General features: G+C 37.1%; 1 protein-coding gene across 6 annotated transcripts; it reads left to right on the forward strand.

Annotated features, from left to right (window-relative positions):
• On the forward strand, positions 275-14,427 carry LOC109348126 (protein SAWADEE HOMEODOMAIN HOMOLOG 2-like). 6 transcript variants are annotated; one of them, XM_019588364.1, is made up of 10 exons: positions 424-440; positions 4,827-4,910; positions 5,882-5,967; positions 6,067-6,112; positions 6,191-6,347; positions 6,997-7,072; positions 7,174-7,225; positions 12,897-13,040; positions 13,181-13,300; positions 13,844-14,427. In XM_019588364.1, exons 2-10 carry the CDS (start codon positions 4,857-4,859, stop codon positions 14,210-14,212), a joined length of 1,104 nt encoding a protein of 367 aa, XP_019443909.1. In that variant the 5' UTR covers positions 424-440; positions 4,827-4,856; the 3' UTR covers positions 14,213-14,427. The 6 variants fall into 6 exon arrangements, with proteins under 6 accessions (XP_019443910.1, XP_019443909.1, XP_019443907.1 ...); XM_019588363.1 differs by lacking the exon at positions 424-440 and adding an exon at positions 1,576-1,704; XM_019588365.1 differs by lacking the exon at positions 4,827-4,910 and having other exon boundaries at positions 275-440.

Genomic DNA, 14,427 nt, shown 5'->3' on the forward strand with positions numbered 1-14,427 from the left:
TTTAACTGGAACCGCTTAAACCCCTATACTACACATGTTTGACCCGATGACTTTGCAATTTCTAATATTAATTAATTAACAAAATCATATTTTCATTTCAAATCTTATAATTTTCATTCAAATATTTTGCTTTCAAATTTTATGACAACTTGAATCTTTTAAATTCTAAAAAAAAAAATCAAACATTAAAATATAGAAATCTTTTGAAAAAAAAATTTAATATTCCGACAAAGTCTCAAAATCCACTCGATTTTTCTATAACAAGTTTCCTTTAAAATCTGAATTGGTGCCATTCTTTCCAATTTAGCAAGTTTTTCACTTTCTTCTTCCTCTGATAAACTTTCCCTCTCTGATTCTGTGTTCTTATCACACAGTGAATCGCTATCATGGGTCGTCCACCCGGTAATGGAAGCCCCGCTTTTCGCTTCACTCATTCTGAGGTATCCATTCATTCTAATTTTACCTTATATTCGACGCATGAAACTGCTTTTATTGTTAAACGTCGAATTCAGAGTTTAAGTTCTCCTATGGATTAATTAGTTCAGTACATTACAATTGCACCCTAGTTTTTTTTACCCTATTTGAATAATGGGTGCTTGTTTAGATGCTAAATTTCGAATCTTTTTGTGATTTAAGAACATGGGTATCCTTCATGGCTGCCACTATATGCTTCATTTTAGGGCTCTCAAGTTTTTTTATTTTATTTCTATTTTTGTTTTTTGTTTTAATTTGAAGTATCTTTCTTTTGCTCTTGAGGGTTGGCCTTAGCTTGTTTGAAATTGTTGTGAAAAAAGAGGAATAAAAACATCAGGTGTGGAAGTATGTGTACTTAATGATTATTTTGCGGTATGAAAATCTCCTAAGATTTTGTAACATAGAACAGTTAGTTGTTTCTGAGAATAGTTGTAGAAGGAACATTTAGATGTGGATTGCACTGCGAAGTAGCAGTAGAAATTTTCCAGACATTTTTAATCCGTGGTTTAATTCGACAACAATTTGTTTCAAACATAGGACTTGCTAAGAGTAAGCTTTGGCAAAATGAACCCATTGTATGTTTAAAAATTTAATCATATTTTATCTCTTAACTTTAAATCATAAACCTCCAAATATAAAATAATTATTTATTAATATGCATTTCGCTTACAACGATTCCAAATTTCCAAAACCGTCAACCGAACTTAAATAATTCCAAATAAAAAAACCGAACTTAACCGCGAAACCGAACCAAATTGTATTTTGTAGTTCAGTTCCATCAGTTTTACGGTTTAACTGGAACCGCTTAAACCCCTATACTACACATGTTTGACCCGATGACTTTGCAATTTCTAATATTAATTAATTAACAAAATCATATTTTCATTTCAAATCTTATAATTTTCATTCAAATATTTTGCTTTCAAATTTTATGACAACTTGAATCTTTTAAATTCTAAAAAAAAAAATCAAACATTAAAATATAGAAATCTTTTGAAAAAAAAATTTAATATTCCGACAAAGTCTCAAAATCCACTCGATTTTTCTATAACAAGTTTCCTTTAAAATCTGAATTGGTGCCATTCTTTCCAATTTAGCAAGTTTTTCACTTTCTTCTTCCTCTGATAAACTTTCCCTCTCTGATTCTGTGTTCTTATCACACAGTGAATCGCTATCATGGGTCGTCCACCCGGTAATGGAAGCCCCGCTTTTCGCTTCACTCATTCTGAGGTATCCATTCATTCTAATTTTACCTTATATTCGACGCATGAAACTGCTTTTATTGTTAAACGTCGAATTCAGAGTTTAAGTTCTCCTATGGATTAATTAGTTCAGTACATTACAATTGCACCCTAGTTTTTTTTACCCTATTTGAATAATGGGTGCTTGTTTAGATGCTAAATTTCGAATCTTTTTGTGATTTAAGAACATGGGTATCCTTCATGGCTGCCACTATATGCTTCATTTTAGGGCTCTCAAGTTTTTTTATTTTATTTCTATTTTTGTTTTTTGTTTTAATTTGAAGTATCTTTCTTTTGCTCTTGAGGGTTGGCCTTAGCTTGTTTGAAATTGTTGTGAAAAAAGAGGAATAAAAACATCAGGTGTGGAAGTATGTGTACTTAATGATTATTTTGCGGTATGAAAATCTCCTAAGATTTTGTAACATAGAACAGTTAGTTGTTTCTGAGAATAGTTGTAGAAGGAACATTTAGATGTGGATTGCACTGCGAAGTAGCAGTAGAAATTTTCCAGACATTTTTAATCCGTGGTTTAATTCGACAACAATTTGTTTCAAACATAGGACTTGCTAAGAGTAAGCTTTGGCAAAATGAACCCATTGTATGGGAAATACTTCAATAATTTTTGCGTGCTGTGTCTTAGATTAATGCATGGCTGGTTATATGGAAATGCTTGATTTTTTCATGAGGCACATTGAAAAGAGAGATAAATACAAAGACATCTTGTCAAAATTTGTAGAGCTCCTTGTCTAAGATCTTTGTGCCTATCTCGCTCTTTAAATGACCCTGTCCTGTCCCATTCCTGTTTGTATAACACCGACAATATCTATTTGGCCTCCTATTCTTATGTCCACATTGGAAAAGACCAAGCCTTTATGCTGAACAACATCGTTTCGGAGGCTATGTCGGTTGGCTTTCCCAATCAGTCCAGCTCTACCCACAAATACATAAAGGGAAAAGTAAACTCCTCAAGATTCTGGATAGACTTCTTCTTACCCATGTCAGTCGCGTTGGCAAATCCTAAATGCCTTTTTTGACCATCATCATAACCAATCACAAATGGACCCCCAATTCCAGAGGATGAAGGAGTTTGCAGGGTTTCCCACTCATAAGGAACTACTCATGCACCACCCTTTCTCGAATTAACTCGCATGCAACCTTGACAACCTTCATTCTATCCAAGATAAAAGTGAGCTACCTTGGAAATCTCATAGGAAACATCCCCTTTGAAATTCATTAATCACCGCCCCAAAGCCACTGAGTTTTGAGACTTTGATGGTCAATTGTTGGAGTTTCAGGTAATATAGTCACTTAGCCATCTCCATCAATATCACTCATCCTACCCTCCCCAATTGCAGAATAAGATTTCAAGAAAAGAAAGATAAAAGGCAATGCTTACTAAAACACAATAGCTTCAAGTTGTTACCTTAAAGGAGAAGGAGATGACTTGATTGAAGATAAGCATGTGTTCGACTGTGCAACGAAAAGGCTATGAGTCCATCAACCCAACATTGTGTTGCAATGAGATCCAAACTTTCAAGGATGAAGCTTTGCCTTAGAAAATCACCAATGGAGAAGTAGGATCGAAGTGAAGGGGACTTGGTATTTTAAGTATACGTGCCACACTAAAATCAGAAGCAATTTATGAATCTTGAAAAGAAATGGGGCATATGCGTCTTCCCCATCGAAAAATGATGGATACTCATAAAATAACAAGCCCATGATTTACCTTTAATTCCAACCACCTACAACACATGCCATTGGGCAGTTGAAACGACAACTCCGCTAGGCGAAAAGACATGATAACATCTTTTATTATCATTGTCGTTAGTTGAAAACGATCAAGCACTCACCCAACATATAAACAAAGTTTGCATATTTTGATTGTATCAGTCAACCCATCTTCATCCGATCAGAAAGTGGTATCATGAAAAATTGCATGCAACACTAACCATCTCAACAACAATTGAGTTCCCTAACATGCTATCCTTTTCATGACCTCATGGTTAAGCCGCTCAACTCACTAAGGCTTAGTCCAAGACACTTATTGTGAATCAGACTGATCTGCTGAGATATTTGGTTTCAGACTTTTAATGATTTAATTCCCGCACTTAACAAGCTCACAAAGCTAATCAATGTCACAAAGTCAACGAGTAAAGAGAATCCCTCGACTTGTTGAACATTGAAGGTTGAGCTGATTGGCCCTCTTCTCAGGACACCTTGATGCTATGTCTGATAATGCAGAACCAAGCTGGGTCCAACTGTTATGGACCAACCAACCAGCCAAAGTCACCTATGTTAGGCTTGGCCAAAATGTGTTCGCATACCTTAACTGAATCCGATGAGATAAGTAATCCATACAATAACCTAACCAACCTTGGGGATAAGATGGACTTCTTGACAAGACTCTAACAAACTCAATCAGGCTATTTCTCGACCAACTCAACTGATAGATAATCCGATCTTAGAGGCATCTCAACTTGCCACTCACATAAAAGGGTCCACATCATCCAGGTAAAGTAGGTTTTTAGGTCCTTGCCAGGGTATCCTTTGGACGAGGGACTAATCCCCTTCAAGGTACTGTGGCTATCTCTCCCAACAAACACTCACCAAAGTGTATTGATTTGACGGTTAGGGATTCCTCATCGAGGATTAGCATTCAACGTCATACAATAAGAGCAGCTTGTTGCTACCCAATCAAGTTTCCCAACTTGGAATCTTGATCCGGGAAATCACAATTATCTAAACAAATAAAATTTATACATTTTTGGTAACTTATCTTTAAGATAATCAAAACAAAACATATTATGTTAAAATTGTTATTCATCAAAGATATCAAAATAAAAATAAATTATGTTAAATTCAATAATTGATTATTTAAATAATAAAGTTTTCATAATTTGATCCAAACACACTCTAACATGAATTCGGGTTAATCCGAAACCCGGATACCTGCGCCGTTCCAAACCCTATGTTTCTTATCCAGTCTCCTCTTCCTTCTTGTCTGGTTATACCAAATTTATCGTTATCAAAATCATTCTAATTTAAATTCAATTTTCACTTTATTCCCCACACAAACTTTCTCTTATTTCGTGCATGTGTTGCTGACCACAGTGCCCATCTGTAAAATAGACAAGTGCTCACATGGGTCACCCACCCTATAACGGAAGCCCTGCCTTTCGCTTCACACGTAGTGAGGTATTCATCCAGTCACCCATGCTACTTTTTCCTTAATTTCCTTATATGAAATGCACCAACTCGCTATTATGGTGGACTTCTCATTCTGAGTTTAAGTTCTCGTATGGATTAGTTAGTTCAGTTCTGTGGCAACATAGTTTCTACCTTATTTGAATAATGCCTGCCTGTTTAGATGCTAAATGTCAAATCTTGCGGTGAATTAATAAGGTGGGTATCCTACATGTCTGCTACTATATGCTTGATTTTGAGGCTCTCAATATTTTCTATTTCGACTTTTGGTCCAATCAATTGTGGCTTCAGGATCTATTTATTTGAAGTATCTAGGCTCCTTGTTTCGGGTCTTTGTGGCTATCTATCTCTTCATATGACCATGTCATGTGAAAAGGTCACATGAGATTATCCATCCCGTCAATATAACACCAGCATTGGATGCTGAAATATGCATGCATGTATCTTGTTCCTGTGCCTCAAGAAAAATATTTGTTCATTTAGATGAGTGAGACAAAATGGAATGGAAAAGATTACAGTGGTAATGGAAATGATAATGGAACTTATTATCATTCCTTTGTATAGATAGTTTACCTTAAGGAGAATATAAGATTGTGTTTTTAGGAACAATGAATAAGAAAGTAAAAGATCTTGTGAAGTTTGCCATTTTAACTATTTCTAGACATGTTTCCTTTTTATTGTTACTGCATAAAACTGGAAGTTCATTGAATTTCGTAAAAAATATTTCAATTTCATGAAAATACATATGTTTTTACACATATAATGTAGTTGACAATTTTATTTGCTTGTGTTGTTTAATCTTCAAACTATGGTATTTTTTCATTTATTAGTATCTTGGCATGTGCCTGCTGTTTTATGATGCAATACAAAATGGCACTCAATGATAGAATAAAATAGAAGGTGCAATTCCAATGGGAGGTTTCATATAGCCATGCTGACATAAACTATTGTTATCTGTATAGGTAACAGAAATGGAAGCTATTTTGCATGCACACAACAATGCATTGCCAGCACATGATGTTCTGACGGCTCTTGCAGAGAAATTCAGGTGTCTTGAGTAATTAAAGGAGTATTATTATTACTTTTCTGCTCTTGAACAGAGGGAATTGAAGTTACAAGCTACTTTTTTTGTTTTTGTTTTGGGCAGTGAATCACCAGACCGCAAAGGCAAGACTACAGTGCAGATGAAGCAAGTATGAGTGTGTGACTATATTATGTTGTGATAAGAAATCTTTCACACACTGTTTTCTTAATTCTCTTCTTCATTATAGGTTTGGAATTGGTTTCAAAATAAGCGGTATGCGATAAGGGCAAAATCAAGTAAGACTCTTGGAAAGTTAGATATCACACCTATGCCTAGGGATGCTTCGGCCCCAGTAAAGAATATGCCTCATCCAGCAGTTGCTCCAGTCTCATCTGCTTCAGGAGGTAGAACATTGCTGCTTTTCTATGTTTAACCTTTTCGTTTTTATAGAATCCATAACCTTACCTATATGTTAGTCCTTCATACTCTCTATTTTGTTGTATTTAGTTGAACTTTTTCGAAGTTGCTGCCTACTAAACTCTTGTTCCATTTTGAAAATTTATTTTCTCGGATGGCTAGTTTATCAAGTTGTTTTGGCTAATTCCGCCAAGCTGTGTAGTTGATGGCTAGATGTGTATGTCCTTCATTCTATTCTCTTTTTTTAGTTTGAGCATGCTACACGAGGAAGGGAAAACATAAGTCATTATCAGTTTCAGTTTGAATTTTGGTTGTGATGATCTTGGCTGAAAGTTTCATTTATTTTATGTTGCTTGGAATACTTAATCAGAAAACTACATCCTCATATAGAGAGTGTCTGTGTTTTAATGTTCAGATTCATTTTATTTGCTTAGAGGGTGAGCCCTAGCCCAATGTTCAGGTTGCTTCTTAGTGACTAAGAGGTTATGGGTTCAAATCCTGGATACTGCGTCTTCGCTTGCTGGTTTAAGGCTTCACACATCCACCCTCCCAATATCCCACTAGGTGGGAGCCTCATGTACTATCCTTTATTCATTTTATTTACTTACATACGTTACCTTATTTTTTTATACTCAGATTCAACTAGAGGAAAAGCCACACAAGAAAATTCATCTATGGAATTTGAAGCTAAATCTGGAAGGGATAGAGCATGGTCAATATTTATTTTTCTTCATGTTTAAAATATTCTGTTGCTGATTTTCCCTCTCAATTATTTTATAATGTAGGCCTGACTCATGGTCTTCTTTTTCTTAGGTATGATGTTGCTAAGTTTCTATCCCACAGATATTTGGAGACCAGCGATCCGGTAAGTCTAGGCTGACTTTTTATCTACTTTTATAAAAGAAGTCTGGGGCCTTTTAATTCCCCCCATACCAATATATTTCCTTCATAGTTCAGTGAGTTTACTAGTTACCTGCTCCCACATGCATATTCATATGAATGGCAAGCCGGATGGGTCGAGTTTATTATGTAGTGAAAAGTTCTTAGTGTTAGAATATTGAATCAGTGGCTTTGTTATGTGTTTTTGAGTTTGTTATTTTTCTGTTAGAATTTTCTGTTTACTACTTCGGTGTTCTGGCAGTTTTGTTATAACTGCACAGTCACTATATAAGTAACTAAGGGTTACTCTGTAAAGTAAGTTTTTCATAATACAAAAACTGAAATATAGATCTGCTCCTTTTCTCTCGTGTTCTCTCTTCCTTTCTTCCTTGTGTTTTTGTTTTTTACATGGTATCACGCCATGGCTGCCACAACTACCAACACTGGGACCGTTCCTTCTTCTCCTCCTTTCTCTCCTTTCGCTGCGTCACCTTTGCAAGCAGTTTCCTCTCCACTTGTTCTTCCTCTTCCTTCGATGAAGCTAATAGAGAAGAACTACCTCGTGTGGCGGCATTTTATGCTTGCAACCCTAACATCAAATCGTGCGAATCGATTTGTGTTAGGAACAAAAATTCCACACTGTTTCCTCACTGATGATGATCGATTGATCAATCGCGTGAATCCAGCGTATCTACGCTGGGAAGAACTTGATCAATCCGTGTTCTCTTGGATTCTGAATTCTCTTTCCGAAAGCTTACAACCACGAGTCGTTGGCTGTATTCACTCCTGGCAGCTATGGGAAGAACTGGATTCGTTTTGCAACTCACAAACAAAGGCACAAAGTCCAAAATTACGATCTCAACTTCGTTCTATTTCGCAAGGTTCCAGTTCTATCTCAGAGTATTTTATTAAGATCAAGAGTCTTGTTGATGCGTTGATTTTCATTGGAACTCCTATTTCCAATTCTGAACATATTGATTATATCCTTGATGGTCTCAATGAAGAGTATCAACCGGTTATCACGTCTATTGAAAGTCAAATGGATCTTCCAACTATTCATAACCTAGAATCCTTTCTTCTAACTTTTGAGGCACGACTTGAGAAAGGAAAGCACAAAGCTCTTTCAGATGCTTTGTCGGTGAACATTGCTTCGGATTCACCTCGCAAAAGCACACCTGTGACCTCGAATCAGAAATATCAATCAGCTTCATCACATTTCTATCCTTCACGTTTTGATTCGCAAAGTCCCTCTCAATACCCTGGTTTTGGTGCTTCTAACAATCACCATGGAGGTTATGGACACAATCGTGGACGGCGAGGAGGTTATCGTGACCGTGGTGGTAGAACTCAGGGTCGTTCCTCTCTCTTCTGTGTGTATTGCAACCGTCATGGGCATGACGTCACTTCCTGCTACTATGCGCCTCTCAACTTTGGAGGATCACTATCCTACGCTGGTACACCTGGACACCACGTGGATAGAATGACCAATTTTATTCCACGTCAGCAACTATTGCCTTCTGGAACCTCCTTTTCACCTAATTTTGGGCCTTCGAAATATCCGGCCCATTTTTATCCAGAATATCCTAGTGAGTTTCTGCATGGTCATACTGGATCCTATCCTTCTAATTTTGGAGACTCTCTTCTTGGGCCAGACCCATCTCCTGGTCCCAGATATATGCATCAATCTTATGCAATGACTACACAAGGAGATTCTCGTGAACATCCACCTCCTCCTTCGTCCAGAGATAGTAAAAGAGTGGCTTGGTACCCTGACTCTGGAGCAACAAATCATCTGACTGTAGATGCTTCTCTTGTGCATGAACCGATTGAAACTTTTGGTCACGACCACATCTATATGGGTAATGGCAAGGGTATACCTATTCAATCTGTTGGCAATTCCTTTTTCACTTCTTCTCTTAATCCTTCTGCCTCTTTTTCATTAAACAAACTTCTATTTGTTCCAGCTATCACTAGAAATCTCATTAGTGTGTCTCAGTTTGCTAAAGATAACCTTTGCTATTTTGAATTTCATCCTTATGATTGTTTTGTGAAAACACAGGATACTAATGAAATTCTTCTTCATGGATCTCTAACCAAGAAAGGACTCTATGCCTTTCAAGGTCTTCTCCCTACATCTCAGAGTTGCCGTGTTCCTCATACTACTAGTAAAAGTCATTGTAATATCTCTAGTACAAGTCCTTGTAATAATTCTAGTCTCAATTCTTGTAATTCCTCTAGTACACCTTCTGTTTTTTCTCTATGGCACTCTAGGTTAGGTCACCCTCGTGAGGCTGTTGTAAAGAATGTTTTACAATTGTGTAAGATACCTCATCAATAAAACTGTTTTTGATTTCTGTAATTCGTGTTGCACTAGGAAATCTCATAGACTTTATGCACCTAATTCTCTCACAGTCTACAATACCCCTTTTGATCTTGTTTATGTTGATTTGTGGGGTCATGCTCCTGTTCACTCTGTTACAGGATTCAAGTACTATCTCTCCATTGTTGATGCTTGTAGTAAACATACATGGATATTTCTGTTAAAACAAAAATCTGAAACTTTGTCCCTGTTTCAGTATTTTTTAAAATTTGTCCACACTCAATTCAATCACTCTGTTAAAGCAGTACAGAGTGATCATGGTGGTGAATTTAGACCATTCACTGCCTTTCTAAAATCCCTAGGGATTGTGCATAGGATTTCTTGTCCTCACACTCATCACCAACAGGGAACTGTGGAAAGAAAGCATAGGCATATAGTTGAAACTGGACTCACCTTGTTGAATGATGCTCACCTACCCATGATTTATTGGGACCATGCTTTCATTACTGTAGTTTTCTTAATCAACAGACTTCCATCTCTGTCTCTAAAATCTCAGTCTCCCTTTCAGGTTTTGTTTGGTAAATCTCCTGATTACAACACACTAAAAGTTTTCGGGTGTGCTTGTTTTCCTCTATTAAGACCTTTCAACAAGCACAAGCTTAATCCTAGAAACTCTGAATGCATCTTTATTGGTTACTCATTGAGTCACAAAGGGTACAAGTGTCTTTCTCAAGAGGGCAAAATATACATTTCTAAGGATGTGATTTTCAATAAATATCATTTTCCTTCCATATCACCTGTTTCTCATGTTTCTCCCTGTTCTGTGTCTCCTATTTCTTCTTCACAACCTATGGTTTTTCATCCTATATCACCTCATTTTTCCCCTTTGTCCTCTACTGCACATTTTGACAGTCATCACACTCCTAATTCATCTTGGTCATCTCCACCTCATCCTACATGTAGTTTACCTCTTCACACTTTCCATAGTCCATCTCAAACTCCCTTATCTCAGTCTTCTTCTATTCCTACTCCCTTTTCACCAACTTCTTCACCCTCATAATACTTACCATCTCCTTCTTCAACCATTTCTCCTAATTCATCTCCTCTGCCTACATCTCACCCAATGCAAATCAGATCAATGTCTGGAATACACAGCAATATTGTTCCAAGAGTGCAACTCACTCAACTTGAGCCTTCTAGTGCTAAGTCTGCTCTGGCCAATCCAGTCTGGCTTCACGCCATGAAAACTGAATATGATGCTCTCATGGCCCTTGGAACGTGGACTTTAATGCCCTTACCTCCACACAAACATGTTATTGGTTGCAAATGAATTTTTCGTGTAAAGGAAAACCCCGATGGATTGGTTAATAAATACAAAGCACGTCTTGTTGCCAAAGGGTTTCATCAAAAGCATGGAGTTGACTATAATGAAACATTCTCTCCTGTCATTAAGCCTGTCACCATAAGGATTCTGCTCACTCTTGCAGTTACTCATTAATGGTTAATTGAGCAACTTGATATCAACAATGCCTTTCTCAATTGGTTTTCAGCATGAAGATAAGACACTGGTGTGCAAACTCAATAAGGCCATCTATGGATTAAAACAGGCACCCAGGCAGTGGTTTGAGAGATTGAAAGGCTCTCTAATCAAACTCGGTTTCTGAATTAGTAAGTGACAATTCCCTGTTTATACACACGTCTCTCAATCATCAACTCTATATTCTCGTGTATGTGGATGACATTATTGTCACAGGCTCCTCCTCCTCTTTGGTCAAACAAGTCATTAAGGATCTTAGCAATACTTTTGCTTTGAAGCAACTTGGACAGTTGGACTATTTCTTGGGCATTGAAGTCAAGCATAAGCAAGATGGTTCTCTCTTTCTTTCTCAGTCAAAATATATACGAGATCTTCTTGATAGAGCTAACCTTGCCACTGCCAAGGCTAATGTGACTCCTATGGCCAGCAATTGCAAGCTCACTAAACATGGCTCAGATACCTTTGATGATCCAACCTTTTACAGGTCTATTGTAGGGGCTTTGCAATATGCCACTATCATTAGACCAGACATTACTTACTCTGTTAATAAAGTTTGCCAATTTTTGGCTAAACCATTGAACACTCACTGGACTGCAGTAAAGCGTATCCTTAGATATCTTCAAGGCATAAAATATTTGGGTTTGTCTCTTACTTCTGTCAACTTAAAGACTGGTCTCTCTTTAACTGCTTACTGTGATGCTGACTGGGCCTCTGACATGGATGATAGAAAATCCACCTCTGGGGCTTATCTCTATCTTGGCCCAAATCTTGTTACCTGGTGGTCTAAGAAGCAACAAACTATCTCAAGATCAAGTACTGAAGCAGAGTACAGAAGTCTAGCTCTTGCTACTCAAGAACTGATATGGATTGAGTCCTTGCTAAAGGAACTTCATGTTTCCTACAGTACTCCTACTCTCTACTGTGACAATTTGAGTACTATAGCAATGTCTCATAACCCTGTGCTACACAATAGGACAAAGCACATTGAGCTAAATCTTTATTTTGTCAGAGATAAGATCCAGAACAAGACTCTCAATTTCCAACATGTTCCTTCTGAATCCAAACAACTGACATTCTCACCAAACCTCTGCCTAACAATCAATTCATGATCTTGAGGAATCAACTAAAAATTCTTGACATCAACTCAGATCGCTGACAAAGTCAAAACTTGCTTCCCACCCTTCCTTTCAGGGGGAAATGTTAGAATATTGAATCAGTGACTTTGTTATGTGTTTTTGAGTTTGTTATTTTTCTGTTAGAATTTTCTGTTTACTACTTTGGTGTTCTGGCAGTTTTGTTATAACTGCACAGTCACTATATAAGTAACTAAGGGTTACTCTGTAAAGTAAGCTTTTCATAATACAAAAACTGAAATATAGATCTTCTCCTTTTCTCTCGTGTTCTCTCTTCCTTTCTTCCTTGTGTTTCTGTTTTTTACACTTAGTAGTTGCACTATTATGGACCTTTCCCCCTGTAGTAAGCTGTTGAAAAATGAGTCATTAGTATTTTGGGTGGATAACTGTTTTGTTCTTCAAATTTATGTTTCCATAAAGGTTTTACTTACAAATACAACAACAACGAAGCCTTAAACCCCACTAAGTGAGGTCGGCTACATGGATTGAACGTTAAACTAATTAATTTGTTTGTCAGTTTCTGGGCTAATCATTTAGTGGTATTGTAACTATCTTGAGTTTTGTACTCAAAGCATTTGTGGTAAATAAGATCAGAATTTGTATTGAACTTCATTGTATTTTGTTCAGGGTTCTGTCTTTAATGGTAATACATTTCTCTCTTTTTCAGGAAGTGCTGGTGCGCTTTTCTGGTTTTGGACCTGCGGAAGATGAGTGGATTAATGTCCGGAGGAATGTCAGGCCACGCTCTATGCCGTGTGAATCATCAGAATGCATCGCCGTCATACCCGGAGATCTCGTCCTCTGCTTTCAGGTGGGAATATGTGACCTGATGTTGGTAAAAATGCTAACTTTATATCATTGTCATTTAACTGTCATTTCTGATCATATTTTGCCTTTTGGGAACATTTTTGTTTTGTAATATTTTTTATGTTTTGAATATGGACATTACAGGAAGGTAAAGAGCAGGCCCTTTACTTTGATGCCCATGTCCAAGATGCTCAAAGACGGAGGCATGATGTAAGAGGCTGTCGCTGTAGATTTTTAGTTCGCTATGATCATGATCAGTCAGAGGTATTAATTTTCATTTTTATTTCCTCTTGTGCGATTTTATATATTATGATCTGGCCTCCCCAATTGCCAGTTTGTATATAGTGGTGAAATTTTCAGTTTCGATTCTTAGAATGGTTACATGTCATGCTGTGGTTGTATAAATGTCGCAATTTTTAGCACTAGACAAAGTCATTTCCACCTCATTCTATAGGCCCGTATTTGTCATGTAGTAATGAATTATGTCTAAATTTTGATTCCAGATAGATGTAAAATGCTTCTCTTTACCCTATTTTCCTGTGTATTTTTTTATTCAAATTGTTATCATTCTCTCCAGTAGAATTAAGAAATGCAGAATGTTTGCAAATTGGTGAGTTAAGATTTGACTACGTATTCAGTCTTCTTGCGTCACAATGGTGCCCTTCGAGAAAAGCGAATCATTTGTTCTACAAGATTTTGCCAGTTTGTCTGATGATGAATATGACATGATATCACCATATAATAATATAACTTCATTGTTAATGGTCAATCATGATTCATTTTGTTGATTCACCCACCTTGTTTCAGGAAATTGTGCCTCTCAGGAAGATTTGTCGTAGGCCCGAAACTGACTACCGGTTACATGAAGCTCATACTGCAAATGAGACAGCACCTGTAGATCCTCAGAAGAGTGGCATGGATCCAGCAACTGTTAATGCTGCCAGCGTCGCTAGTACTTCTGCTGAACCACAAATGCAGCAGAATGCAAACACTGCCATCTTCGCATCAGTTTCACAAACAAATCTTTTTGCACCTGAACAAAGTATGGATATGATGCCAGAGATTGAAACAGTAACCGATGTTTTAGCAGGAAACTCGGTCGTCACCACAGGCAGTGTCGCTTTCACCAGCAATGTTCCTGTAGTCTCAAGTCAGAACATGGCTGAAGGAAAATAGCTGAAGAAATTATTTTAGTTCTCTAACCTTTAGTGAACCTTGAATGAGACTTGGTACATGTTTTTATTAGGACTCTGTACACATTGCTTGTACATGAGTTTCTCTATCAGTTTTAGGTGAACTCAGGGGATTAATAAGAGTGAGATTACATAAATTTTAGCTTTCATATTAATTCCATAAATTAAGTGGGCACTCTGTGTTTTTTCAGCTTAATT

Source organism: Lupinus angustifolius, chromosome LG05 (genome assembly GCF_001865875.1).
Source record: "Lupinus angustifolius cultivar Tanjil chromosome LG05, LupAngTanjil_v1.0, whole genome shotgun sequence".
Taxonomy (NCBI): Eukaryota; Viridiplantae; Streptophyta; class Magnoliopsida; order Fabales; family Fabaceae; genus Lupinus; species Lupinus angustifolius.

Excerpts from the sequence above, each read along its gene's own strand:
- LOC109348126 (XM_019588365.1), top strand. The coding sequence starts at position 387 with ATGGGTCGTCCACCCGGTAATGGAAGCCCCGCTTTTCGCTTCACTCAT. Across the intron at positions 7,073-7,173 it reads TCTGGAAGGGATAGAGCATG|GTATGATGTTGCTAAGTTTC; the intron begins GTCAATATTTAT and ends TCTTTTTCTTAG. Across the intron at positions 13,301-13,843 it reads ATGATCATGATCAGTCAGAG|GAAATTGTGCCTCTCAGGAA; the intron begins GTATTAATTTTC and ends ACCTTGTTTCAG.